Below are 27,069 nucleotides of genomic sequence, written 5' to 3'. Positions count from 1 at the left end.
ATTCTCCACAGCAACACCTCAACCAATCAGAATCAAACTGCGAAATAATCAGCATTGGTTTCCCTTTATATTGGTTTTTCATGCGAGTTCTCCTGAGTGGAAGAGTAGAGACTTTGACAAAATATATTTTCTTTCAGCAGTACTCAACAACAGTTACTTTGTATTTAGGCAGTAATTATATTGATATTACATACAAGAGGTACCACACACATACTGAGGCTGTTTATTTTCTGTAAACATTCATAGTTCAATGTATTTAGTTCAATTATTTTCTCCAAATAACATTCTTTCCATCAAAAAAAATTGGAACTAAGTATAATACTCAAGTATAAAGCCCAATATAAAACTCAGGTTAAAAGTTGAGACGTTGTGACCACTACTATCAAAGACCACATTTACAAATCAATGCAGAACTATTGATATTGTAAAACAGGAGGGTGAAAATCACATAACTCTAATTGTGTATTTGTAAACTGTCCTAGGAAATTGATGTTTGCTTCTAAGCTATAGTTTTCTGTGTTGATCAGATTACATTGGAGTAAAAGATTTTGAATTAGTAGAAATATCAGATGATTTTACAGTATGGTCTTAGGAAAAATTTTTATTTGTTATTGATGAATATCAGCTCATGAACATTGGAAAATTGGGCACCAAGCTAGAAAAACAGGTCAATTAAATGATTCCTGGATCCATCTGAGGAACATTTGGTTAAAACCCTCGCCGTAGTGACCCATAAAGAACTGAATCAATAACAATTTCTTGGAAAAGAAATGCAATTTCTAAATGTATGGTCTGCAATCAATATAGGAGCTGTGAAACAGGTCACAAATCAATTTTTAAAAAATGACATTCATGACCCCTGAGTTTAGAATCTCATGTTGATATACTTCTTACTGAAAACATATGTATTGAAAACCTTGCTTTTCATTTCAGACACAGCAAGACTGAAGCAAATTACTGCCTAAATTTTCATTTTTAGTTTTTTTATACACAATCTCAAAATTGCTGTCAATGATGAACTTAACATCAGTGATAATGGAGTGTTACTAAATAGCAATTGAATGACTATCAGTTAGCATTCAGGTACAGTTAATTGAAGGATACTTTAGGATTGCTAGTCAAATTTTAAACACTGTGATACTTCAGACATATGTTACACTAAGACAGCTTCTTAATGCCAGCAAACTACCTAATCAAGTCTCATGACAAAACCAACATGTTTAACATTTCATGTTAAATCAGCTTTTGTAGAGGCTAGAATTTGTAATGTCAAATATGAGCTGAAAAGCTTCTCTATGTGTCATAACAATTCTTTGAACTATCTGGTCTATTGTGGAGACAATATATAGTGCTCTGGTATCACTCATGCAGCAAATCAGTATCAGCAAGAGTGGGAAAAGGTTATCCAAAGTTTCAAATGCACAAAAGCATAACAACAGATATTACTGCTAAGCTGCACAGTTGGTCAATTGTACTAAGTGGAGTTTTGATGGAGCAGCATACAGGAGAAGGGATAAATACAGAGAAAGTTGATATATTCTCCAGTCTACCAGAATTTCTGGTCATTGTCAAGCAATGCGAAGGAATCTGGTAGCCAACATGGTATGGAGATTTGTGCAGAACTAGATGTCCATTCTTTCCAGTGGTGTTCAAAATGCCGCATCTGGAAGCCAATTTCTCAGTTTCGACTACATCACAAACAGAAGCCAAGTAACATCTGAATGTTGCAAGGGAAGTTTCAGACTGAGATTGTAGGAAATGCTTATTGTCAAGCCTATTGTCAGACAAGCTCAGACTGCTAATATCATGTCTATGACACCAGCCCCCAAGATGACATGAATGATCTCTCAGCAAAACGACAAAATGTGCTTGAGGAGATTCGAAGGACTGTTGAGGCACTGTCCTGAGGAAGTAGCAATGCTCCACTGAACATTAAATTGCTTTTGCTTCCTGAAGGATAAGGGTTTATTTAAATATATAATAAGAAATAGAGAGAGGCCAAAGTGAACATAGGCATTATGAGAACGAGGCTGAGGAAATAATACTGATGAAACAGAAAATAGTAGTGGAGTTGAATAACTACTTTGCATCAATCTTTATGGTAGAAGACACTAATAGTATTCCAAAAATATTAAATAATTAGGGCCGAAAGAAGGAAAGGAAATGAATATAATAATTATCACTAAAGAAAAATTGCTAGGAAAATTAATGGTGCTAAAGGTTGATGAGACCTGAAGGATGCGTCCCAGAATATTTAAAGAAATAGCTACAGAGATGGCTGATGCATGGGTTGTAATCGTCCAAAAATTGGAAAAGTACTGGATGATTGGAAAACTGCCAACGTAGTACCTTTATTGAAAATGGGAAGGAGACAAAAACAGATAACTATAGGCCAATTATCCTGATATCAGTTATTGGCAAAATGTTAAAATCTATTATAAAGGATGTAATAACAGAGCATTTAGAAATACATAATATAATCAAGCAGAGTCAGCATGGCTTCATGGAGGGGAAATTATGCCTGAAAGATTCATTAGAGTTCTTTGAGGAGGTAAACAGGTAGAATAGATAAAGGGAATGCAGTGGATGTAAAGCATTTGGATTTCCAGAAGATGTTCATTAGAGGACCACATGTTAGTCTACTTGATAGGAGGAGTTGAAGGTTTGCAAATCAGTTATGATCTTATTAAATGATGGAGCAAACTCAATGGCCTGAATAGCCTACTTCTGCTTCTCCATCTTCTGATTTTTCAGTTTTATGGACAGCATTTATCCTCCCACCACTGCCAATCTGCCAAAGCTTTGTTGATATCTATCAGACCAGACTGTAGATCATGCTGAGATAGTGCAAACCAAATGCTACTTGAGGATATCCTGCAGTCTTCCACACTGAATATTAGCAGCTTTATACCAGCCATGCTGTAGCCATTGGGGTGTCACGGTGCAGGAGCACCTGGATATGTAAAAGCACTTGGAAGAAAGGCACTAAGCAAATGTGCAGGTTAAAATTAGACTTTGTACGGAATATTGAATAGTTTGATTTTATGGTAGCTTTTATTTCAGGACTGTGGCCAACTAGGCATGAGGATAGTCAGTAATAGAGGGAAGGTAAGGTTGAGATTGTAGTTGATGAGAGAATTGGGGTTACATTCACTGATATTGCAATCAGACGAGCCGATCAGGAACTGTTTAACTGATTCGGAGATGTGTTAGTTGTGTTCCCCATCTACCCTCCTCTCACCACCCAAGTCCTCTTTTTACTCCTTTGCCTCAGTAGCTTGGCATATACTGGGTGGCCAAGTCTGTGCTAACCTAAGTCTGCTGCACATTTTATACAACCATAACAAATCATAACATACAGTCTGGTGAGTAATGGAGGACTCCCTCTGTGTAGTTCAGCATTGGGTGCATTGTTGAAGCACTTCTATAATTTGTTCAATGTCATTTTGTATGGAACTATGGATTTGTTATTTGCACTGTGTTCATACGTGTGCAGGTTACTCACAGGTTATAAGAACCATGGGATCAAATTGCAGGCCAAGTGGAATAGAAACTAATGCATTATTGACAAGAAGCAAGTGATCTGAGCAGAACCTTGGAAGGCAGAACTATGGCCTTCAACATAAGCCACATGACTCATTGCATACTTCAGCAAATTTAAATAGTAGAGTCAGAAAAGGTGGTGCTGGAAAAGCAAAGCAGGTCAGGAAGCATCTGAGGAGCAGGAGAGTCAACATTTCAGGCATAAGGCCTTCATCAGGAATAACTTACGAAGGGCTTATGCCCCGAATTCCTGATGAAAGGCTTTTGCCCGAAATGTCGATTTTCCTGCACCTCGGATGTTGCCTGACCTGCTGTGCTTTTCCAGCACCACTCTAATCTAGACTCTGATTACTAGCATCTGTAGTCCTCACTTGTGCCTTATGCCCCAAATGTCGACTCTCCTGTTCCTCAGCTGCTGCCTGACCAGCTGTGTGCTTCCAGCGCCGCCCTTTTTGACTCTAACTCTCTAGCATCTGCACTCCTCACTTTCACCTAAATTTAAACAACAGGATAGATGACCAAATACTTCTATTAACTCTCATTAAAAACCATTCAGCAGCTTCTGAAAATATTTCATTATTGCTTTAAATAGCACTGCTTCCTGCTGGTGAACATATGCTAATTTGTCCGAGTTTAAGAGGAAACATTGACTACAGTGTTGAGTTTGAAAACAGCATCAGTGGCATCATAGCAGTGTTTCACAGGTAACAATATTTTATAACTGAAATATTAAGCACAATGCTGAAAATATAGCTCCAATGCAAAAGCTAGGTTTTCCTTAATTTGAATGAAAGAATCAAGAATTGATTCAATTAATTCCTGAAGATAAGGTGTGATGGTACTAGTTTCGTGGAAGATAATGGCCTGGTCATATTGTCACGAGACCAATAATCCAGAGACCCAGGTAGTGCTCTAAATTTCAATCCCACCATGGCAGATTTGAATTTGAATTCACTTTTAAAACTATCTGGAATTAAGGGTTTAATGACGACCATGAACCCTCTATTAATTATTGTAAAAATCCATCTGATTCATTAATGTTCTTTAGGGAAGGAAACTATTATCCTTACCCAGTCTTGCCTACATGTGACTCTAGACCCAAAGCAATGTGGTTGCTTAACTGCTCTCTGGATAATTAAGGATGGCAATGAGTTCTGGCCTGAGCACGATGCTCACATCTTGTGAATGAAAAGAAAATGTCTAACCTGTACAATCAAAGGGAATGATCAGATCAGAAGTATTAACTCACCAGAATGTATAAACATTATTCATCAAAAAGGTGCATTTACATACATATACAATACATGAACAGACATAAATATATACATCAGTGGTCTTAAATGTGCATGGATTTAAAAGAAAAGAATGAATAAATACCTTTCTCGAAGAGATAATCGATTTAACACAGGGCTTTGTTTCTGGAAGGATGAGGTTGTTAAATAGTTCATTGAAGTCGCGGTAGGGGAGAGTTGTCTGCCAGCTGGTTCTGACATAATAAGCTCATCAGTGTCTTCAAAAGAATTATCTTGCAGATCTTTCTCACGAGGTTTCTTGATCATCTAGAAGATAATAAAACAGCTGTAATTATCACTAGAAATACACAAAGGAAGCCTTGTCCTTGGCAAATACCAGTCTTTAGGAATTCAGTGGTGTCCTTATGCTTCAAAATTAAGGTCTGTCCATGCCTTTTAATTGGCAGAGACTACATAAAACAGCAATTCTGTTTTGTTAAATGAGCAAATTGCTTATGCTATGATTTGAGTTGATAATTATCAAATACAGCTTTTTTCTTTCTAATAATGAACGTGGTTGAGTAGACGATAACGTCTAAATAGTGTTAAGGTAAAAATTTGGTTCAGTATTTTCTGACTGTCCTTCGTTACGTTCCTGACATAAATCACGTATTTTTCGATCTCTCATTAGTATTGTCATGGAAAATGTATTGGTACATAAATGAAAGTTTTGCACCTATCATGCATTCCTTTCAATCCAATGCGTGCATAAAAATGCCAACGTTAACGTCACACTTTCAAACCAATTATTTTCAATTACATATTCTTGAAAAATAAAAGACTTTCTTGATCGTCAATAGAAAAACAATGTGAGGGCAAAGGTACCCCAAAAGACACACCTCATATCACATGCTGAGATCAAACTATTTATCAATTTTGATCAGTAAGGACAAAACAATCATGAAGAAAAGGAACCAAGTGCTAAAGCTTGCATTTTCTTAACTGTCAGTTTCATAGTTTTTTTCCTATTTACTTGTGGCACATGGGCAATGCAGGCTGACCAGCACTTACTGCCTGTACCTAGCTGCTTTAGAGAAGGTGATGGTGAGCTGCCTTCTTGAACTGCTGCAATCAACATGCGATAGGTTGACCCACAATGCCCTTATCGCAGAAATTCAAGATTTTTGACCCAGTGACAGTGAAGGAACAGTGATATGGTGAATCAGGATAGTGAGTGGCTTGGAGGGGAAATTGCAGATGGTGATGTTCCCATGTATCTGATAACTTTGTCCTTCTATGTGGAAGTGGTTGTGAGTTTGGAAGATTCTGTCTAAGGATCATTTGGAAATTTCTGCATTCCTCGTGTAGACAGACCATACTGCTGCTCCTGAGTCTGGTGGTGGAGGGAGTGGATGCTTGTGGATTTGGTGTCAATCAAGTGGGTTGCTTTGTCCTGGATGGATTGAGCATTTTTTAGGACCAAAGGTTATATCCTTGCACCTGTTCATGAGTTTGTGCAATATATAACAAAAAATAATCTGACAGAGTCATACAGTATTAGAGATGTACAGACCCTTCGGTCCAACTCATTTATGCTGACCAGATATCCCAACCCAATCTAGTCCCACCTGGCAGCACCCGGACCATATCACTCCAAACCCTTCCTATTCATATACTCGTCCAGATGCCTTTTAAATGTTGCAAACGTACCAGCCTCTTCCACTTCCTATGGCAGCTCATTCCATACACGTACCACCCTCTGTGTGAAAATGTTGCCCCGTAGGTCTCTTTTATATCTTTCCCCTCTCACCCTAAACCTATGCCCTCTAGTTCTGGACTCCCCAACCCTAGGGAAAAGACTTTATCTATTCATCCTATCCATGCCCCTCATGATTCTGTAAACATCTCTAAGGTCACCCCTCAGCCTCCAATGCTCCAGGGAAAACAGCCCCAGCCTGTTCAGCCTCTCCTTATAGCTCAAATCCTTCAACCTTGGCAACATCCTTTTTAAATCTTTTCTGAACCCTTTCAAGTTTCACAACATCATTCCGATAGGAAGGAAACACAATTGCTCGCAATATTTAAACAGTGGCCTAACCAATGCCCTGCACAACCACAACATGACCTCCCAACTCCTGTACTCAATACTCTGACCAATAAAAGAAAGCATACCAAACGCCTTCTTCACTAGGAGGAGAAAGTGAGGTCTGCAGATGCTGGAGATCAGAGCTGAAAATGTGTTGCTGGAGAAGCGCAGCAGGTCAGGCAGCATCCAGGGAACAGGAGAATTGATGTTTCGGGCATCCTACAAGATGTCTATGTTTACCTAATTGTGGCTTCTTAAGCATTCCAATTTTAATTGCTGTACCAATGGTGGTCATGTCTTCAGCTGCCTCCACCCTAAGCTATAAAATTCCTTGCTTAAACCTCTTTTCCTTGTCTTTATCCCTTGAGACATACCTTAGAACATATCTCATCAATTTCATGGTCAACTGACCTAACAGCTTCTAATATGGTTTGGTGCCATGTTTTGTTTTATGCTGTTGCAGTGAAGTGTCTTGGAATGTTTTATGACATTAAAGATACTTTATAACTAAGTTATTTTAGTTGACAGCTTCAGGTATTCTTGCAGCAGTTTGCACTACGTGATAACCTGCCTCTTTACTGGTCCAAGTTAGAGAAAGCAGATATTACATAATTCCCCGCAAAGTTTGTCAGAGCTTTCTGACATGTTTGGTGACTTTTTGTTTGCATAATTAGCTGAAACCATGTGCTCCAGTAGTGTACAAGTGAACATAGGATTCTAACAAAAGCTGAGTGCATTGATGTCCATTCAATGGCTGATATTTATGACAATATTGGCTTTTTAAGAGCAATCTCAACAGAGAAATGTTTACAGTAAAACTATGGTGTTGCACTATATTCTGATTTACTATGAGAGTGTCAAATCAGAATATGTATAGAATAAAAGAATTTTAGAAATTGGTGAAAGGGAAACAGTGTAACAAAAGGACTATGTTCACTATTTTGATTCGCTTGTCCTTTAAGTCAAAGAAATGCAACATCTATTACCAATTAGGTTCACAATTCTCAAGAGATACTTGGAACAATATTTAAAGCAAAATACATTTAATGAAGTCCTGCTTGGTCCATAGCTGCCACGAAGTGATGGATCTGAAAAGAATAAGATACACAAAGCATAATGACTGATCTATTAGATAATAACATATCAATATAGATCTTCTCATTATCAGTTAATTAAGTGACATCTGACAAAAGGTTTATCACTAATGTACAAAATGTCAGTAAAATTGCAAATTGCAAAATAAACTAAAATAATACAAAATGTGAACAGCGAAGAAGGTTACCTCAGATTAAAACAGGATCATGATCAGATGGGCCAATGGGCCGAGAAGTGGCAGATGGAGTTTAATTCAGATAAATGCAAGGTGCTGCATTTTGGGAAAGCAAATCTTAGCAGGACTTATACATTTAATGGTAAGGTCCTAGAGATTGTTGCTGATCAAAGAGACCTCGGAGTGAGAAGCAAGTTTGTGTGAAACGCAGTCAATATTAGCTGTATTCCAGAAGTAAGGAACCATGAAACATGAGCCATGTCATTCATGCAGAACATAAGAAGCCAACCACCTCTTGATGTCTGCTGTCAAGTACAAACAAACGACATGCCTAGGCACCAAAGGGAATAATGTTGTTAAGATACATTGGGTTGATTGTGTTCACTTTAGTTGTCGCTGCAATAAATAGGACCTGAATTTGCTGCAAACCTGCAATTTAGTCATGATATATTGACAGTGTATACACATATATGTAAAATCTCCTAAATATGGTAAAAAAAGCACCTGAACAGAAAGGGACAGAGCAATGTCTGTAGCTTGCTGAATTGTCATGCAGAAAGCCAACAAAGACACAGTGGAATGAATGGCTTCTTTCTGTGCTGTAACCATTTGATGTTTCCATGATTCAACTATCAACCACATTTAAACTTAACTAAATTATAAAATTATCTAATTTTAAAATAAAGTAAAAGATTTAGCAAATTAGAACACATGAGACATTTGCCCCTACCATTATAAATCCATGAACCCAGAGGTGAGTTCTTCTGAGAACTGGGTTTAGAAGTAAGAGAAGATGAAGCAATGTACAAATCATCAGGTGGCAACAACTTATGATCAACCTGAAAAATACAAAAAACTTTGGTAAAAATTAAGTAATGTATTACATTTATTCATGTTTATTTTATATATTGGAGATACCATATCTAATCTTCCAATTTGATATACCATCTGATCATCTTAAACTATAAACAATGAAGTTTTGATGCAGCAGAACACAGTACAGAAACACACCAACTATAAATGAACAGCATTGCCTAGAGGTGGATTATTAGTCATGATACCATAAACATTTCTTCAACAGTGCTGAGACTATTTAAGTCAAACTAACCAGGAAAATAAGCACTCATATCTCATTTGAAATACAACAGGTGTGGAATTTATTTCTACAGCATGACTGGAAGGAGCCCTACAGTAGCCTAGCACAGTTTTGCTGGAAGGCACTTTTCCCAGAGAGACCTCCCCAAAGCAACTCTATATGGACTTCCCCAGCAGACAGGGAGCCTGTAATGCAGCAATACCTTAAAGTCACACTATCCTTAACGGCAAGGCATGCGAATTTCACATAAGGTAATTTTTATGAACTCCTCTGATTGCAAAGGTGTCTGGAAATATTGTGAATTGTTTTGGAGGTTTTATTGTTCATTTTGGGATTTGTCAAAGAAAGTAGTTATATCCAGCTAGGGAGCATAACAAAGTGGATGAGCAGTCCATATAAAGTGGCAAACATTAATGGGGCTGTGCCTCATGGTATCTACAACCTCTGACAGTCTATACTGCTTATACTTTTTTCTAGGACCTATCTGATAATCAGTTGTAGAGGATACACCACTATTAAACTTCACAGGAGTGGAATTATCTTAGTTAACAAGATGAATTATTGCACAATAGCACTAACTTTGTCACAATCATTGACTGTTCCGCTGGCTAAACATTAGTTAAAGATCAAATGGGTTGTGCTGCTCACTCTTATTTACTACAGTCTTAGTTGAATTTATTTTTTGACCTATCTTCAATGACAGTAGTGTATTCCAGACTAGAAAATCGTGTGTAATCACACTTCACAATGAATTATGAGATACAACCTCTGAGATTTCTGGCCACCACACTGCTGACTGGGTCTTGGCTATACACCAGTTTCTTCGGTGTGTCCTTTCCAATACATATTCTCAAAGGGAAGCTGGGATAATTAGTCTTCTGTCATATAGTAGTAAGTTATCTTTGATTGTGAAATGTAGTCAGAGATCAAAGTAGTTGCTCTCAGCCAACTCACTGGACTCTTGCTCTAGCATCCTTCAACACAATTCTGGTGAATGATAGCATAGTTCTGTTCTGTGTTGAATTTCATGGAGACTTTTGTTGATTTGCTGGCCATTTCTTCTCAGTCATATGAAACATTTATTTTGTGCCATCATAAATAATCTCAATGGATTCTTTATTCTCTTTTGGGATCTGCCATGGTACTTACTAGTTACCTCTTGATTGGTTGGTTGACAACAGCTTGCTTCTGGATCAGTTCTCTTAGAAATAGTGGGACCCTTCTACCCCTCTTAAGAATATTGAGACACAATCATGCATGTTACAAACTATGTAAGCATTTTCAATTATCCTATGCTTCGTTTTGCAGTATAACCTGCATCAGATCTATGGTCTTGACCATTATTCTACTTACGAACATCATTCCATCTCTGCAGGCTGTAGTTTTTGCTTGTTCAGTCACGGTAACCAATCTGAACAGGATACTAACCTTGGCACTTGTATCAAGTTTACATTTAGCAGCGAAACAATTTATGTGAACCCCAAATAGTTATGATCACAAATTCCTCTATGAATGCTTCAGGCCTCTTTTCCAAAAGAGATGGCTTGACCATAATGAGCTTTTTGCTTGTGTAACCTCCTTCCTTTCCTAGCTCTGTAACTGTGTCTTGTGAATTTAGTGTTTGACTTTGAGGTAATTCTGTAATGTATTTTATATAATATCTTAAGAGTTGTTTCCTCCAAAATATCCAAACTTATGTTCTGTTCTTCTCTAAGGTCCTTCTGTAACCTTGAATTTTTGTGAAAGAATTATATCGTTTTATCATTTTTTGACATTGCTTTTCTTAATTCTTACTGCTGCGAAGCTATTTTAAATCTGCATCAACACAATTACTGCTAGTAATCTGCTGTTCCTTAAGATTGTATTCTTACATTCACCAATTGTTTTAAATTTAATTACTGCATAGTTTGCGAGACCTAATACAGTATTTTCCTTATTTATATATAATATAGAGTTTTGAAAAAGATTGGCAAATAAAGCTTTGAATTTTAACTAACTGGCTATTTTTAGTTAATTATTTCTGTACTACTTACACACCCTTTTCAGAGTTTTCCCACTGGTCACTGCACCAAGCACTTCCTTCTACAGAAATTTTTAAATATACAGTTATCTAGCTGTGGACTATATAAAACCTGCCTTCAAAAGCACAGTTTAATTACTTAGCATTGGTCCTTTTAAATCTTTAGTTTTCTGGTCTTTTTCTTCTGCAAGAGTTCTTTTACTAGATTTTTAAAAATTTGCTCTTTTCCACCTTAAATAAATGCTTCAGGAACCCCCCTGTGCTGCCAGAGATCCTCTTTCACTAAGGCCTCTGTATTTTTCGAAGTATGGCTGATTTTCTCAGTTTTTCTAGCCCATACACTTTTCCCTCAATCTGTCACCAATATCTTGATGCAAATTTTTCTTTGGAGTGGTGAACTTGCTTTGTTGCTTTTCCACTGCTGCTGCTGCATTCTCTGTAAGTAATTGTCTCAACTTCTAACTTGGTATATTCTTAAACAGTAAAGCACTTGAAGTGGTAAAGCACTTGCATTTAAAATTTTCTTTTCTTCTCGGTCTTCTTCGGCTGAGTTGGGGGATGGGATGGAGGGCTGCTGCATGGATTTCTGTGCAGCTGCTCATCATGTGGTATGACATTGATTGCCACTACTAGCACCTTTTGGTATTTTCAATTGCTGCAAGCCAGTGGTTTAGATTAAGGATTGTTTGATATAGTTCACTATCACTAATCTTTCTTTGCCTATACTTTGATTACGGTCTGTTTAATGATCATTAGCAGAAGATATACAACCACAGGGTCTTTGCATAACAGACACTGTTCTTACTTGACAATTTTATTTGTTTCTTGATCGCAATAAGTACAATTACATAGTCAGTCATACATAACTACTAGGACTCTTGGGGTTAAGTTGGACAGAATACATCTGCTCCTGAAGAATGTTTGTGTAGAATCCAATGTCTCGACACATTGTGTGCGAAACATCACCAGAATATGTGAAGACTAATATAATATCAACAATAACTACTTCAGAACCATTACCTTATACATATTGGGTCTTCAGCGCAACAGAGGAGAATACAGAAGGGAGAAGTTCTGTACCATGCTTTCTGTCAAAATGTAGTAGTAATCTTCCATTTTCCTTGACAGAGAGGCTGCCTAGCAGGACAGCCTCTGCATCCACTACTTTAATGTACATTGGTACTCTTCTGTATGCTGGCTCATTGAGATCCTCATCTGAGTTCTCTGACTTCTTTGTGACCTCGCCATCTGTCTGAACCTCTGACCTTGCTGCAGTCCATTTGAACTCACATGCTGACCTTAACTCTCCACCAGCTTCCATGGTACCAGTACCTAAGCTGAAGGCTGCAAATGAATGCCACTTTAGTGACAGGATCCCTTCACTGGTGCTATGTTGCTGCTCTCACTCTCTTACTGCTTGTATAATGTTGGCTGGGCAGGCAGTAATTTTTGGGTGTCTGAAACCAGGAGATCAGAAGGGGAAGATTGGGTTGAGGAAACGGTGGTGCAGGAAGCAAAAGATTTTGGCTCACACCATGTGTTGCTGCACATCAGGCCAGATTGCAGGGTAAGGATGAGCATGAGGTTGAAAAAGGGCTTAAGGCAGGATCATACCATCATATATACATCCTCAGTGATACTGAATGACAGAAGTTGAGTGGTTGCTGCCTCTAAGATACTAAAACTCATCTCCTCCATAGGATTCAGAGATGCAGGTTTCCTTGTCCACCTTTGTTCTGCTCTGTTCTCTTTTATTGTATGCCATTTTCGCTTGCAAGAGAACTTATAATGTCACTGATGGTCCAGAACTGTGTTTGGGTGATGTGACTCCCTTCGCTGAATATTTATTGATGTGCAAATTTCATAAGCAATAGGTGTAAGGTTGGGAGTAATAGCAACTATGTGAGAGTAAGGCGGCAAATCTAAATATTAAGCATGTGTCCTGAGTTCTAGTAAGTGCTGTTGACTGAGTGATAGGGATGTGATGTACTGAGCAATAAGACAGCTCAGTGGTGGGTTGGGTAAGGAATGTCTTGTGAAAACACATTTGCAGACCTTATTCATTATCTTGAAGGAATTCAATATCTTGCAGCACTGTTGCCAGGTGCTTGGGTCAGATGTTGGGACTGGCCTGGCATCTCGTTCCCTCTTTATTCTGAATGTTGTGCTCCTTGACCCAATGGATCTTTCTTTGTGCCCAGTTCCATTATTAATGTTTTCCATGAAATAGGTGTATCATTATAAGATTAGTATTGTTTGACTTCTTCCATTATCACAGTGTGGAGCTGTAAATTCAGTTTGATTGACTGTTCCAAGTGGATATAAAGAGGTTATCAAGCTTTGACATGGGAGCATGAATACAAATATTTGTTGTTATAAGTGATTGAGTACTTGCAGGGACTCACATTTACTGAACGGTCTTTTGTCAGAGTTTCTTAATACAGTGAAGTCAATAATAGATACTTTAAACTTTATTCAATTTCATCTCAAGATGGTTCCTAAGATCTCCCATAGTGGATACTGGGTGAGTTGGCAAGGAGGATATAAGGGCAAAGGGTGATGAAGAGGGGTGAAAAGTTGATATAAGGAGTCTGTGGGAGGTGAAAGCTTGAGGCCCTAATTGTTTTTATTAGGAACATAACAATAGGAATAGGCCATTAGCCAATTGAGCCTGTTTTGCCATTTAATAGGATCATGGCTGATCTGTGGCCTACTTCCATATACCTGCCTTTGGCCCATATTCCTTAATAATGTTGCTTATCAAAAAATTATCTATTGCAGATTTAAAACTAACAACTGACCTGGCACCACCTGCCATTTGTGGAACAGAGTTCCAAACTTCTATTACTCTTTATGTATAGAAGTGCTTCCTAACATCTCTCCTGAATGGTCTAGTTCTAATTCTCAGACTTTATAACTGGTAAGAAAGTCAGGAAGGCTGTCAAAAATAAAAATGCCTACACTCAGTTAAAGCTCTCTGAAGAGTAACAAATACAATGTCATCCCCATAAAGTTTTGATATTACAGGCCAATGACCTCTTACCAGACTTACTGTTCACTGAAATGAACACCCTCTGAACACGTACATGTCTAATTACAAATGGAGGTTTGCTATCTGTTTCCTTTTTAAATTGATAAGGTCCTAGGTTCAGATGTGCGAGTCTTTGATTGGCATCCTCTGAGAGTGCTGCCATCCGTCTTTTGGTATATGGTGATAGAGACCTTGTCTGGGATGCTATTGTGGGCTGCTTGTAGCTGTTATCTTTGCTGAACTCCCTGGGGCAAGGGGAAGGTTTTCTCTTTGATAATTGTGTCATGGATTTCCTCAATGGGGAGGACTGTAGTTCCAATGTCACATTATCCTCCTAAACAAAAAAGTTATAAAAACATTTGCTTTCACAATGACATTAATAAATCAATCAAAAAGAACTTCACAAATACTATTAAGTATAATAAACCTCATAACAATCCTTATAAAAGTAATCATCTTTGATAAGAGAGGAATATTTTAGAACATATCCATTTTAGACATTCACATGAACGTCAAATCATATTATAGAAGCAAGGAAAATCTGATTTTAGATAGCAATGATTTTCATCCTTCAGACTAAGCAAAGCACGAAAAATTGTTAATTGCATTTGAAAGGAATCGCTGCATAATTTGATAATAACAGTACAGCCATGGAAAAATTAAAAACTTCTGTATTTCACATTTTAGAAACTTAATTGAAATCCATTTTAACAAAAATAATATCACATTAAACAGGTTATGTTACAAAGTATTGCTCAATCAGTGCTCACAGTCACTCATATTTTGTTCAGCACTCTGCCTTAGTGACATCTATTTAATATATGTTAACACAAACAAGAAGTTTCACTTTTTTAAAATGTGGATAATTTTCATTTTCTCCTGCCCATGGTCCCAAAACAGATGATGTGCAAGTAGCATTAGGAGAGATTAGGAAGAAGAGTCAATAATTAAAATAAAAATATTATGATGAAACAACTAATTTCCCACATCTTCCTGTGGTGTATTCGTTAAGTACTCTAATGCACTTGTATAGTATGATCTGCCTATACTGCACACAATATCTTTCACTATACCTAGGTATATGAGACAATTGCTGAAAATGTGTTGCTGGAAAAGCGCAGCAGGTCAGGCAGCATCCAAGGAACAGGAGAATCGACGTTTCGGGCATAAGCCCTTCTTCAGGAAAGGGCTGAATGTGACAATTATAAATCAAATCAAACCAAACCAAAATGATTTGGCTCCTTCAAATATGCATGCTTCTCCTTTACATAAAGTAAAGAAAGGCAGAACAGGAGGAATAAAACCAAACAGAAAGAATCAAGGGAACTATAGGAAAGGAGAGGGATTAAAAGAGAGAATCAATAAAACATCCATGATGTCAAATGGAGGTGGCTCCCCAGTAGTAGTGTACTTCCAAAACCATTGCCAGAGATTTTGTTCATGCTACTTCAACGATGATTACAAGATTGAAAGCACAAGTAGACAATAATCTTTGTGTTTGCAGAGTAGTAGATATGGCTATGAACAGCTCTGTATACTTGAGAACATCAAACAACGGTCTACAGTATTAGAAGCCACTTTTTATAAACTTCATTGATTTCAAGGAAGTTTACCATAGCATCCTTTAGTCGTCATTCTGTTACATCACAAAGCAACATGATATCTTCGAGTGTAACAACTTTAAAGCTTTATACCATAACTCTTTGTTTTGGAAGGACAGATCTGGTCAATTTCTACATTGTCAGGTAGTTGCCAGTATTGTGACTGTAGTGGAACAGTTCAGCTAGAGGTGCAGTTAATGTTTGAAAACAGGGCTTCACATAAACAATGTTGGGTCTTGACTCAGCTGGAAGTGATGCAGAGTAAATCAATTTGGATTAAAACTGAATCCACTTTTCAGGATACAGGAAAAGGCAGAAAAGGATCAACCACCCAAGGGTATTGGTTGAAGAAAGCTGAATATGATTCAGCCTGGTGTTTTGCATTCACTTTCTAGGTTCTGTCACTGTGGATATTGAAATTCATGAAGGCTAACCTGTTGCTCAACTGCTAATCAACATTCATAGTTACAGAGCTTTTTCATGATCTGTTGGTTTTGGGATTACTTACCTCTGTTGACATGTGTGCTGTTTGCCCTGTTCCACATGTTTATAGTCTTACGTTATAGGCCTATCAGCATGCCATCTTATTTCTACGTTATTTTTGGCATACTCTTTTACTCCTGTCTTGGAAATTAAATCGACTCAACTCAAATGGTAGCAAGAGCAAAGAAAACGTTTATTTTTGACATCTGCAAAGGGACCCGATACACTGGCAAGACGCCTCATATAAGGGGCACCTGATAGCTTTCACATATTCCCTTTATACTATAATTCGCTTCTTCTTTTCAACACCTCAAGGTCAGGGCCTGGAACATTCGAGTTCCTTTCCATATATGGAGTTGTTTTTCTCATTCCTTGACTGTTGATATGGATATGGTAGTTTTAACTGGCCTTGTAAATCTGCTGTTAGGTCGGTTTGCCTTCACATTTTTTTCTGCAATACAACCTCTAGTTTCAGTCAAGCTCTTACTTCTTTGTTTCCCTAAGCTTTCATAGATTTCACAATAAATGTTAAATTTCCATTACAACACCCTCCATTGAACTGAGGTTGGTCATCTGGCATGAAGGCATTAGCAGACGAGAGTTAAGTTGAGAGACAAGAAGCTGAACATTATGTTATTGTCAGTGTCAGTTCATTTAGTTTCTTGGAGGGTTTCTTGCTGCAAGACCTAGTAACAGTTCTCACCATTTCTTACCAAATTCACATTTTTATTATCTACCCTCCCACTGTGGTGCATATTCTGCTTGATTGTAACCTCATTTTACCATGCTCTAGAATAACTTGCCATTCACTCTTCCAAAAGCCTGGGCACTCATATCTGATGTGTTCAGTCCTCAACTGCCGGGTATGCCATCTGCATGATCTCAGAGTTAAAAATCTATTCTGTTCCTTCCTGGAAGCTTCTCCATCACTGAAGTTAAACTGACTGGTCTATAACTGCTGCAACTATTCTTACAACCTTTCTGGAATAACACCATAATGTTTACAATTCTCCAGTCTTCTGGCATCAACACCGACTCCAGGGAAGACTGAAAGATTAAGGTTAGTGCCCCTGAAATTCCTACCTTCACCTCCTTCAAAATCCTTGGGTGCATCTTATCTGGACCAGTGCATTTCTGGCGACATGACTTAGAGATCACACCTGTCACTCACTGGACAGAGTTATTCGCATTGAAGCATAAAGTGTCCTGGCCACATCCTTTCAATGCTAATGGCTAGCACAACTACCAGCACAGGTCTGTATTCTCTAAGCATCTTGGAAGTAGATCAGAGAGGTGTCATGAGTATCTTGAATGGTTTGGTGGGATTTCAATGTCTATGAATGAACACTGCATGCAGCAAGTGACCAAAAATCATATCCTGAGCAATATGGAAGCTCTTTGCAGTTGGCTGTGAGCCAACATTGCCTTGGATTCTCTGATGAGAATTCTCAGAATTGCAGCAAACTGTTTCTGACATCGAGATAGGCCTTGGCAAACTTTGCCAAGACTTTGAGATTCAGTCTCATTTCTTTCCAAGGCCCACGTCGCTCAAGCCACTATAAAATTCTGTCTAAGCACACAGATTCTGTCTGTTTTGCAATTCTAATGATGGTAGTCCATCACAGTACCTTGTGGTCATACAGCTGTAAGCTGAGAGATCTGTTCTGAATCTATCCCTTGTAGCATGATGATATTACTATGTGACAAAACAGAGGATTCCAATCATTGTGAAGACTAGATTTAGTCTCAACAGAACTGGTTATCGGTCCTAATAATATTGCCAAGGCCAGATGCATCAAAATTGATAGCCAGGACGTTGTCAAGTCAGCTATTCCCTCATGCTGATTTTCTCACCAGATGCCACAAAGCTAAAATGGCACCTCCCCCTCAGAACTATCTAATCTGGTGGGTGGGAGTACCAATTATCCAATCCTGGTTATGAATGATGAATTCCCTCACCTGGCTCACATTCACTTGGGCATAAACCCTTCACAAAATGTTGACTCTCCGGCTCCTCAGATGCTGCCTGACCTGCTGTGTTTCTCCAGCGCCACACTTTTCGACTCTGACTCTCCAGCACCTGCAGTCCTCACTTTTTCCTAGATGCTCAGTGCTTTGCCTAAGTCGTGTTAAGTTGGGGCAGAGGTGAAAATCAACAGAAGTTTTCTTTGATAATAAAGAATGAAACTGCTGGAGAAACTAAGCATCAACCTGTGGATGCAGAAACATAGTTAATTTTTCAGATAGTGAGCAAAACCGATTGCGAAGGTGCACAGAGCAAAAAACAAATGCAGTGCCAGTCATGGTAAAGGAGAATTAAGAGTTGTAAAGTGGATATAAATTAAGGTGAGAAAAGGAGAAAATATGTCTGCTTTATTGTCAGCAAAGTCAACAAAATACGAAGAAGACATGGTGGTGAGGAAATGTAAGAAAACTGGAGGACAGAGGCCATACTTTGAAGTTGTGGAACTCTACTGTGTACTCGAGTCTTTAAACAGAAAATGTGGTATTGTTCCTCTGGCATGAAGGATGCCCAGAACTCATGGCTGCTCACTGGCTCAGTGGTTAGCACGGCTGCCTCACTATGCCAGGGACCCAGATTCAATTTGATTCCAGCCTCAGGCAACTGTGTGGCATTTGCACATTCTCCCCATGTTTGCGTGGGTTTCATCTGGGTGTTCTGGTTTCGTCCCATAGTCCAAAGATGTGCAGTTTAGATGGATTGACCATGGGAAATGCAGGGTTACAGGAATGGGGTGGAAAGGATGTCGGTCTGGGTTGGAGGACTTGGTGGGTCAAATGACTTGCAACCTCATTATTGGAATTCTGTGGTCCTATGATGATTCTATGGCTAATCCACAGATCTTGTTGTCAGTTTCTACACTTAATGGAAATACAGTACAGGTGCAGATTACTGATGTCCTGGCCATTGTACCAAACTGCCATCCACTGCAGCAGGACCTGGCCCAAATTGGTGACCATCCTATTTTTGTGGGCATCAAGGTTACAAGTGGCATGAATTTTTATGGTTCACTTCAAGGAGCGATGGGGACCTATGCAGCTTCTCTAAACCCTCCAATCACAAAGGTATTTTGATTGCTACTTAGATTATGTTCTCTAAACTGTTCCATTTATATCCTCCCCCACAGACAAGCAGCCCAGGCAGTGGCTCCAACAACACTGGCTTCCCCGAGATGCAGGGTGAAAAGACTATATTTATGTTGTTTTGCAAGAGCCCTATCACCAACCACACAGTTCTTTAATAGAAAAGGCTTCAACTCCATCAATGTTCAAATAACATGTGACCATTAATGCTTGAATTTTGGAGGTCAGCAGCACATATCCAAGGAGCTGCCATGATGCATATATACTAGAGAACCCATAGGTTCTTCCTTCCTTCCAAGTTTTTTGGGTATGGCTAAGGAGATAGTGTTGCCACTTCAAAACATACCTTATGGCAACATTACAAAACCCCAGACTGAGATCAACAAAGATACAAGGCAGCTCGTGTTTCGAACAGGACCATGGTGCAGCAGTCTAGGCCTCCTTAACATGAGATTTCAATAGCTGGACCGCTCATGTTGTGTTGCAGTGTAGCCTAGAAGATGTATGCTACATCATTGTGGCATGCTGTGCTCTTTGCAACTTGAGCTAAAGTGCAATGTCTGAGATGAGGAGGACATGTGGGATTGACAGCAATCTTCTGAGAATGAGGATGGGGATGACATTGGGGCACTGACTGGAAAGATAATCCAAGACAGTTTAATACAGCATCCATTGTCCATTACAAGAAACCAGAGGAAACCTAAATTATACCTAGTATTAGGATGCATAAACTGGTTTTGGATTTCCTTTAATTGTGCATATTTGTTATATGGCAAACAGACTCTGGTCAGTGCAAAGTATTGGTGTAGTCTTAGTTATTTTAGCAGTCCATGAACATCTATGTTGCTGGATAAACATGATCTTATCCTTAAAATTGTATGTTTGGTAACTTGAGATGATCACACTTCCAAGTATATACATTTTGCAGGTCTTATTCACCAAAAGGGAGAAAGCAGCAATTTAGGCATAACACAATGCTAATGTTATGTAGGTTTTACAGCTTCACTCAGCAGGTGAGATCAGATGTTGTGCAGCAGTCTCTACTGATCATAGCAGGTTGACAGGAATCCGGAGGCAACTCTTTTTAAATCTTCTACTATTGGCTAACCTACAGCATTTCAGAGTTTGTACAAACCGCTACATTGAACTGAAATACGTGAGCATTTTATTGGACAGCATATAACCTGAGAGAGGCAACACTTTATGCAGCTTCTCTTGGTACGCCAATGTGACATGAGGAAGAGTGAATAGATTGAATATTTCCCAAACTTGAAAGGTAGTGTCCTCTCTTTAAAAGCTGATAGATGGAATGAACCTTGTATTCAGAGATGTGAGGAATCATCATGGATTTCATACTCCCACTCACAAAACTGGTTTAAGTGTGGATGGTGTGTGCAAGCCAAGCACTGGTGCAATCCCCACATATTGCTTTTAGCCTCAGTGTTGTTCACATTAAAGTGCAATGTCTTGGACTACAGTCATGGAGATCACAGTTCAAGAATCTGTAATCCCTGACTGTACTCACAATCAAGAATTCAGTTCCTTATGAGAGATCAGAAGTGTTTGGCTATTACAGCTTCTTTCATCCTTGGCATGGCTGAAGAAGCTGCTCATCTCTGAAATGGGTGCAAATTCACCAGATTCCACAGCAAGACACCAGACCAATGATCTTAAGTATGCAAGTGCATATATATTTATGAATGTGCAATAAACTTTATAATGATTTGTAACTCATGTCATAAATGTGCCCTCAGTAAGTTTATTTCTTCCTTTGCCTCCCATTACATTTAAGCACAATTCCAAAGTCTGAAGCTGTGTGAGGATGCTCTATAGTTGGTGTTGTTAACCTAGAAGATTTGTCAGTTATTGTCAGGGCATTTGGGCCCAGAGGGTCAAGGCTGCTGACAGTGTCCATCCCAAATCAATCTCCTCGGCTTGGATCTCTGCAGGCTTTAGCATCACCGGCAGGGGGAAGCAGAAGTGGAGGATCTGGGCACTTCTGGAGTGTCTTGAGAGGAAACCGCTTGGTGGGGATAAGGGAACTACACGTGGCCCCTCCTCTCTACAGATTCCTGCTGGCTGCACCGGGCTCCCTGAGAGATTGGGGCACCTGGAGTGAGGTCTGGTTTCCTCGAACCGTTTTGCCTTGTCATTGATCCAGAGCACCTCCAGTTACAGCTATAGAGTGCAGGTCCATGCACACATCTGACAGATGCACAGTGTGCTGGACCTGGATCTCTAAGGCTGTAGCCAATCTGTCTGTGGAGGCAGCCAGATGCATGTACGTTGAAGGCAGAACAGTAATTATAACATTAGTGGACTCCTTCACCCTTCCATCCAGTTTACTGACTGCTTCTGACAAATCAACCAGCTGTTCCTGTACTTGTCAGTGTACTTTAATGAAGTCATTAATAGCTGAGACCATGGGATTGTCCTTTGCCTGGGGCTGAGAAGGTTCATTGCCTACAGTGGACCTCTCAGTGCTAGAGACTTGGGCCATTCTCCTTCACCCAGCTGAGGAGAGGTGCTCACCAGATTGTGCTCCTGAGTCTCATTTAGATAGACTATCCATCGATGTGAAAGTCTCTGAGCTAATGGAGGTGAATCATACAATCATAGCATTCCTACAGTGTGGAAACAGCCCTTTGGCCCAACAGGTCTACACCAATCCTCCGAAGAGTAACCCTCTCAGATCCATTCTCGTACCCTATTACTTGACATTTACCCCTGACTAACGCACCTAACCTACTCGTCCCTGAACACTATGGGCAATGTAGTCTGGCCAATTCACCTAACCTTGATCTTTGGACTATGGGAGGAAACCGGAGCACCCGGAAGAAACCCACGCAGACACTGGGAAAATGTATAAACTCCACACAATCACCTGGAGCTGGAATTGAACCCAGGTCCCTTGCACTGTGAGGCAGCATGCTAACCACTGTGCCACCGTGCTGACCTAGGTGTAGGTGAAAGCCTTGCTGGTGCACTCTCTAAATTGAGTGGTTTCTTCCTTAAAAGGTGTCTGCAACACTGGCCTCTTCAGGGCAAAGATTCACTGGGTGCCATTACTGTTCTGCATAAGAGACGAAAGGGAATCAGCTGTGAAAGAGGGATAAAACTGTAGGCAGTTTAATAATGAGTCAGCCTTGATGATAATGGGAGATCAATGCACCATAGCACCATGAGGTTACTATGTTGGTTGTCCATGAAGGTCACAGCATTCCTAATTAGCAATCACAGGTTTCTCATCCAAATCCCAAATCTTTTCATCATATGGCAAAAGGAGCCTAATTCCTACTATTGGTCTTTGACTTCTTGACTCTACAATGAGATAAAAGGAGGGATTGAGTCTGATGGAAGTGATGGGAGAACTGTAAATCATGATCTGATCTTACCAACAGATTAGATGGTAAGTTGCTCCTTGTGAGTGAGTAGGAAGTGGAGAGGGCAGCAAGATTGGGAGAATGAAGTGATTGAGAGCTGTGGAGGGCTCATGACGCAAACAATAGTGAAAGATGCAATCCAAGAATCTAAGTAAAAGTTGTGTACAATGCAGGATTAGAATGAGTAGTGGCCCAATGAGCATGAGGTAGCAGAGAGAACATAATTGTGCTTATCCTTGCTGAGCACAGGAGGAGACATCTTCCTGTATCTCTGTGCAGTGCATTGCAGGACACTGCAGTGATCCAGGCTATCTCAAACCAGACTGCTGGTCTGATGGCATACTCTGCTGGTCATCTGGAAAAAGCAGTGCTCTCCTTTTCGCCACCTCATCATTCCTACTTCCATAAAAATGGATCCCAATGTTTTCCTAATGACTGATTAAGATTAACGTGTATGAATTTTTTTTAAAAATTGTATAGGTTAAGGATTTCACTCTCAGTAAATTTGTGATTTCCCACTTTCTGGCTTTTTTGTGGGCTCTGCAGTGAAGACAGACATAAAATATTTGTCTTTCTTTTTAAATGAACTTCATGGACTAAATTATCCCATTTTTTGGTAGATTTCTTTTGAGTGTGATTTATGGTCCCTGTTTTTCCATGATAATATTCTCACACAATCATCCACTGTTCAGTTTATTAATTATATAACTGGCCACTGCTAAATAGTAGAAAGGGTTAACATTTTCAGAAGACTGAATTTTCTGACAACGAAGAAACACAATATAATTATTTCAGGAATCTAAATTTCCCAGAGAGTATAGCAGTGTAAGACAATGATTTCTTGTGTATCAATAATGTACAACTCACCCAGATTGGCGCTCCAAATAATTCAGGAGACAATTGGTCAAACAAAAAGTATAAGTGAACCTCATCAATGTTCCCTCTAACATTTGTTTGCTGTTTTCAGTTATATTCCCTTGGTTCCTTTAAAATTGATGCACAGTTGCAAATTTGACCACTGTAGTGACTGAAACTTGCTGGATTTTGTAGACTATGAGATCCTTGATTGGGATTGTTAATATGGGCCAATCAGGAAAGCACTGGCTGACCAATATAACTAGAAGCTCTCATTGTCACTGTCTTGCCATAAGTGGAACTGGGATTTGAGGTTTGTCCTCCTCCCTGTAAAATGGTTGAACGGTAGGGTTCGGGGCCTAGCTTTGCTGCTCCCCTCCCTTGTAAAACTGCTGTCTTTTGTGTACAGCTGTCAATGTTTTTTGTAAATTGTTTTGTAACTTGTTTAATAAAATATATAACTAGAAGCTCTCATTGTCACTGTCTTGCCATAAGTGGAACTGGGATTTGAGGTTTGTCCTCCTCTCCCTGTAAAATGGTTGAACGGTAGGGTTCGGGGCCTAGCTTTGCTGCTCCCCTCCCTTGTAAAACTGCTGTCTTTTGTGTACAGCTGTCAATGTTTTTTGTAAACTGTTTTGTAATTTGTTTAATAAAATTATAAACAGGAAAAAAAAAAAATATAACTAGAAGCTCGGAAGGTGGGAGGGGTGGGGGCTTGCTGGGTCTGTATTGTCTGCACTTTGTATGTAACAGTATTGTCTAATGTACAAATGTCATTGTCACTGTCTTGCCATAAGTGGAACTGGGATTTGAGGTTTGTCCTCATCTCCCTGTAAAATGGTTGAATGGTAGGGTTTGGGGCCTGGCTTTGCTGCTCCTCTCCCTTGTAAAATTGCTGTCTCTTGTGTACAGCTGTTAATGTTTTTTGTAAACTGTTTTGTAATTTGTTTAATAAAATAATATAACTAGAAGCTCGGAAGGTGGGAGGGGTGGGGGCTTGCTGGGTCTGTATTGTCTGCACTTTTGTATGTAAAGGTATTGTCTAAGGTATAAATGTCATTGTCACTGTCTTGTCACATGTGGAACTGGGCTTTGAGGTTTGTCCTCCTCTCCCTGTAAAATGGTTGAATGGTAGGGTTTGGGGCCTAGCTTTGCTGCTCCTCTCCCTTGTAACATTGCTGTCTCTTATGTACAGCTGTAAATGTTTTTTGTAAATTGTTTGTAATTTGTTTAATAAAATATAAATATAAACAGGAAAAAAAAAATATATAACTAGAAGCTCGGAAGGTGGGAGGGGTGGGGGCTTGCTGGGTCTGTATTGTCTGCACTTTTGTATGTAACGGTATTGTCTAATGTACAATTGTCATTGTCACTGTCTTGTCATACGTGGAACTGGGATTTGAGGTTTGTCCTCATCTCCCTGTAAAATGGTTGAATGGTAGGGTTTGGGGCCTAGCTTTGCTGCTCCTCTCCCTTGTAAAATTGCTGTCTCTTGTGTACAGCTGTTAATGTTTTTTTGTAAACTGTTTTGTAATTTGTTTAATAAAATATATAACTAGAAGCTCCTCATTTGAGGGGACTGATTCTGTGCTGGCTGGTGTTATAGTCAGTATGTTACTGTTAGTTTCTGCTTCCTTTTTTGGAGGGGGAAACCTGATTCCTGAACTGGCTGAATTATTTAGCCAGTTTGTTAACTGGCATTCCTTTTAGTGAGGACTGATTGTTAAACTCCTGATGCACATAATGTGTTTCAGGTGTAACTCCGTTCTCATTAGGGGGTTGTTGTTTCACTGGCTGGTTACAGCCTGTGTGTTACTCTCTCCTCTTTCTGAGAAAAGGACAATGTTAATTTATGGTGGGGCTTAAGCCTTGGACTGTAGTTTTCTTTGTTTTTTGTATGTGTCTTCACTTTTTTTTTATTGGTGTTTTGGACTGAGTCCTGTGGAAGACATGCATTTTACCAGAGGAGCTGTTCCTGTGGGGAGGCCTAGCCCTGGACTGGGCCTCTGAAGATTGAACACCTGTATGCGTGCTGGGAGGTGAGCAGTTGCTGTATCCTGGAGTTTGGGAGAAGACCTTTCCTTCAGGAGTGGACCAAACCCCTGTGAGTTAACTGCACCTGTACTATGTTCTTGTGAGTGGGCCTGGCTCTCCAAGGCTGGACCAGGACTCCGTTGAGACTGAGCTGTGGGGTGTGCATTTGCTGCCTCCAGGAGTGGACTCTGCCCTTGATTGTGGACCGTCTTTTAACAACGGATTCTGCAGTTTGGAGCGGCCTCTAATTCTGACATTGCACATTGTATACTGGAGTGGACTCTTCCTGGAAATGGATTCCATATCTTGAAGACTGTATAAATTTGGACTGTGTACCAGAAGGGAGTTTTTTTTTTGGGTAACTAACTGTATTGTGGTGTTTCCTGGGTCTATCACCTGCACTGTCTTGCGTGTCCCTGGGTCTGGCAGGCCTTGCTGTGAGCTGGGAGGCTCATGGGTTGTCCTGAAAGCTGTCACCCCGAGAGCCGGAGGGTGGGTAGGCCATGCTGTGAATCTGAAGGTTGGTAGGCTGTCCTAAAGCCGGAGGGTGGGTAGGCCACCCTGATGCCAGTCACCCCGAGAGCTAGATGGTGGGTAGGCTGTTCTGAGCACTGTCGTCCCGATAAGGGGTAATCGGGACGGGCTGTCCTAGAGGTGGTCGAAATGTGTCAGAGCAGCAGAGAGCCAGAAGGCACGTAGGGGCTGGCTGAGATCCAGAAGGCTTGTGGGCTACCCTACATGCTGTCGTCCCAGGGAAGGGGACGGGCTGTCCTAGAGGTGGCCGAAAGGTGTGCCAGGATAGCCCACTGGTCGGAGGTGCAACGGGGTGGGTGAGAGCCCAATGGTACGTAGGGGCAGACCGAGAGCCAGAAGGCGGGAAGCCGTCCTCGGCGCTGTCACCCCGGGCAGGTACCGGGGCGGGCTGCCCCAGAGGTGGTCGAAAGGTGCTGAGGGTGGTTAGTGAAGCCGGAAGGTGGGTAGGCCGTCCTGACTGCTGTCACCCTGGGCGGGTACCGGGGCGGGCTGTCCTAGAGGTGGTCGAAAGGTGTGTCAGGGCGGACCGAGAACTGGAAGGGACATTGGGTGGACCGAGAACCGGAAGGTGGGTAGGGGCGGGCTGCCTTAGAGTGGTCGGAAGGTGGGAGGGGCGGGGGCTTGTTGGGTCTGTATTGTCTGCACTTTTGTATGTAATGGTATTGTCTAATGTACAAATGTCATTGTCACTGTCTTGTCACATGTGGAACTGGGATTTGAGGTTTGTCCTCCTCTCCCTGTAAAATCGTTGAACGGTAGGGTTTGGGGCCTAGCTTTGCTGCTCCTCTCCCTTGTA

The 27,069-nt window shown here is 40.1% G+C and overlaps 1 protein-coding gene across 2 annotated transcripts in view; it reads right to left on the bottom strand.

Annotated features, from left to right (window-relative positions):
- Window positions 1–27,069, bottom strand: part of spata6 (spermatogenesis associated 6) — a 94,274-nt gene that overhangs the window by 27,756 nt on the left and 39,449 nt on the right. Inside the window, exons 7-10 of one of the 2 annotated variants that reach the window (XM_043699238.2) lie at window positions 14,334–14,612; window positions 8,862–8,970; window positions 7,903–7,949; window positions 4,921–5,102 (exon numbers count right to left, since the gene is read on the bottom strand). In XM_043699238.2, the coding sequence (XP_043555173.2) occupies window positions 4,921–5,102; window positions 7,903–7,949; window positions 8,862–8,970; window positions 14,334–14,612 (617 nt within the window). The remainder of the gene's footprint in view (window positions 1–4,920; window positions 5,103–7,902; window positions 7,950–8,861; window positions 8,971–14,333; window positions 14,613–27,069) is intronic. The other variant, XM_087990612.1, reaches the window with a different exon arrangement.

The sequence above is a fragment of the Chiloscyllium plagiosum genome, unplaced genomic scaffold, assembly GCF_037043375.1.
Source record: "Chiloscyllium plagiosum isolate Xiang-an unplaced genomic scaffold, Cpla_swu_hap1 HiC_scaffold_9, whole genome shotgun sequence".
Lineage (NCBI taxonomy): Eukaryota > Metazoa > Chordata > Chondrichthyes > Orectolobiformes > Hemiscylliidae > Chiloscyllium > Chiloscyllium plagiosum.
This window is presented reverse-complemented; position numbering and strand designations above follow the sequence as displayed.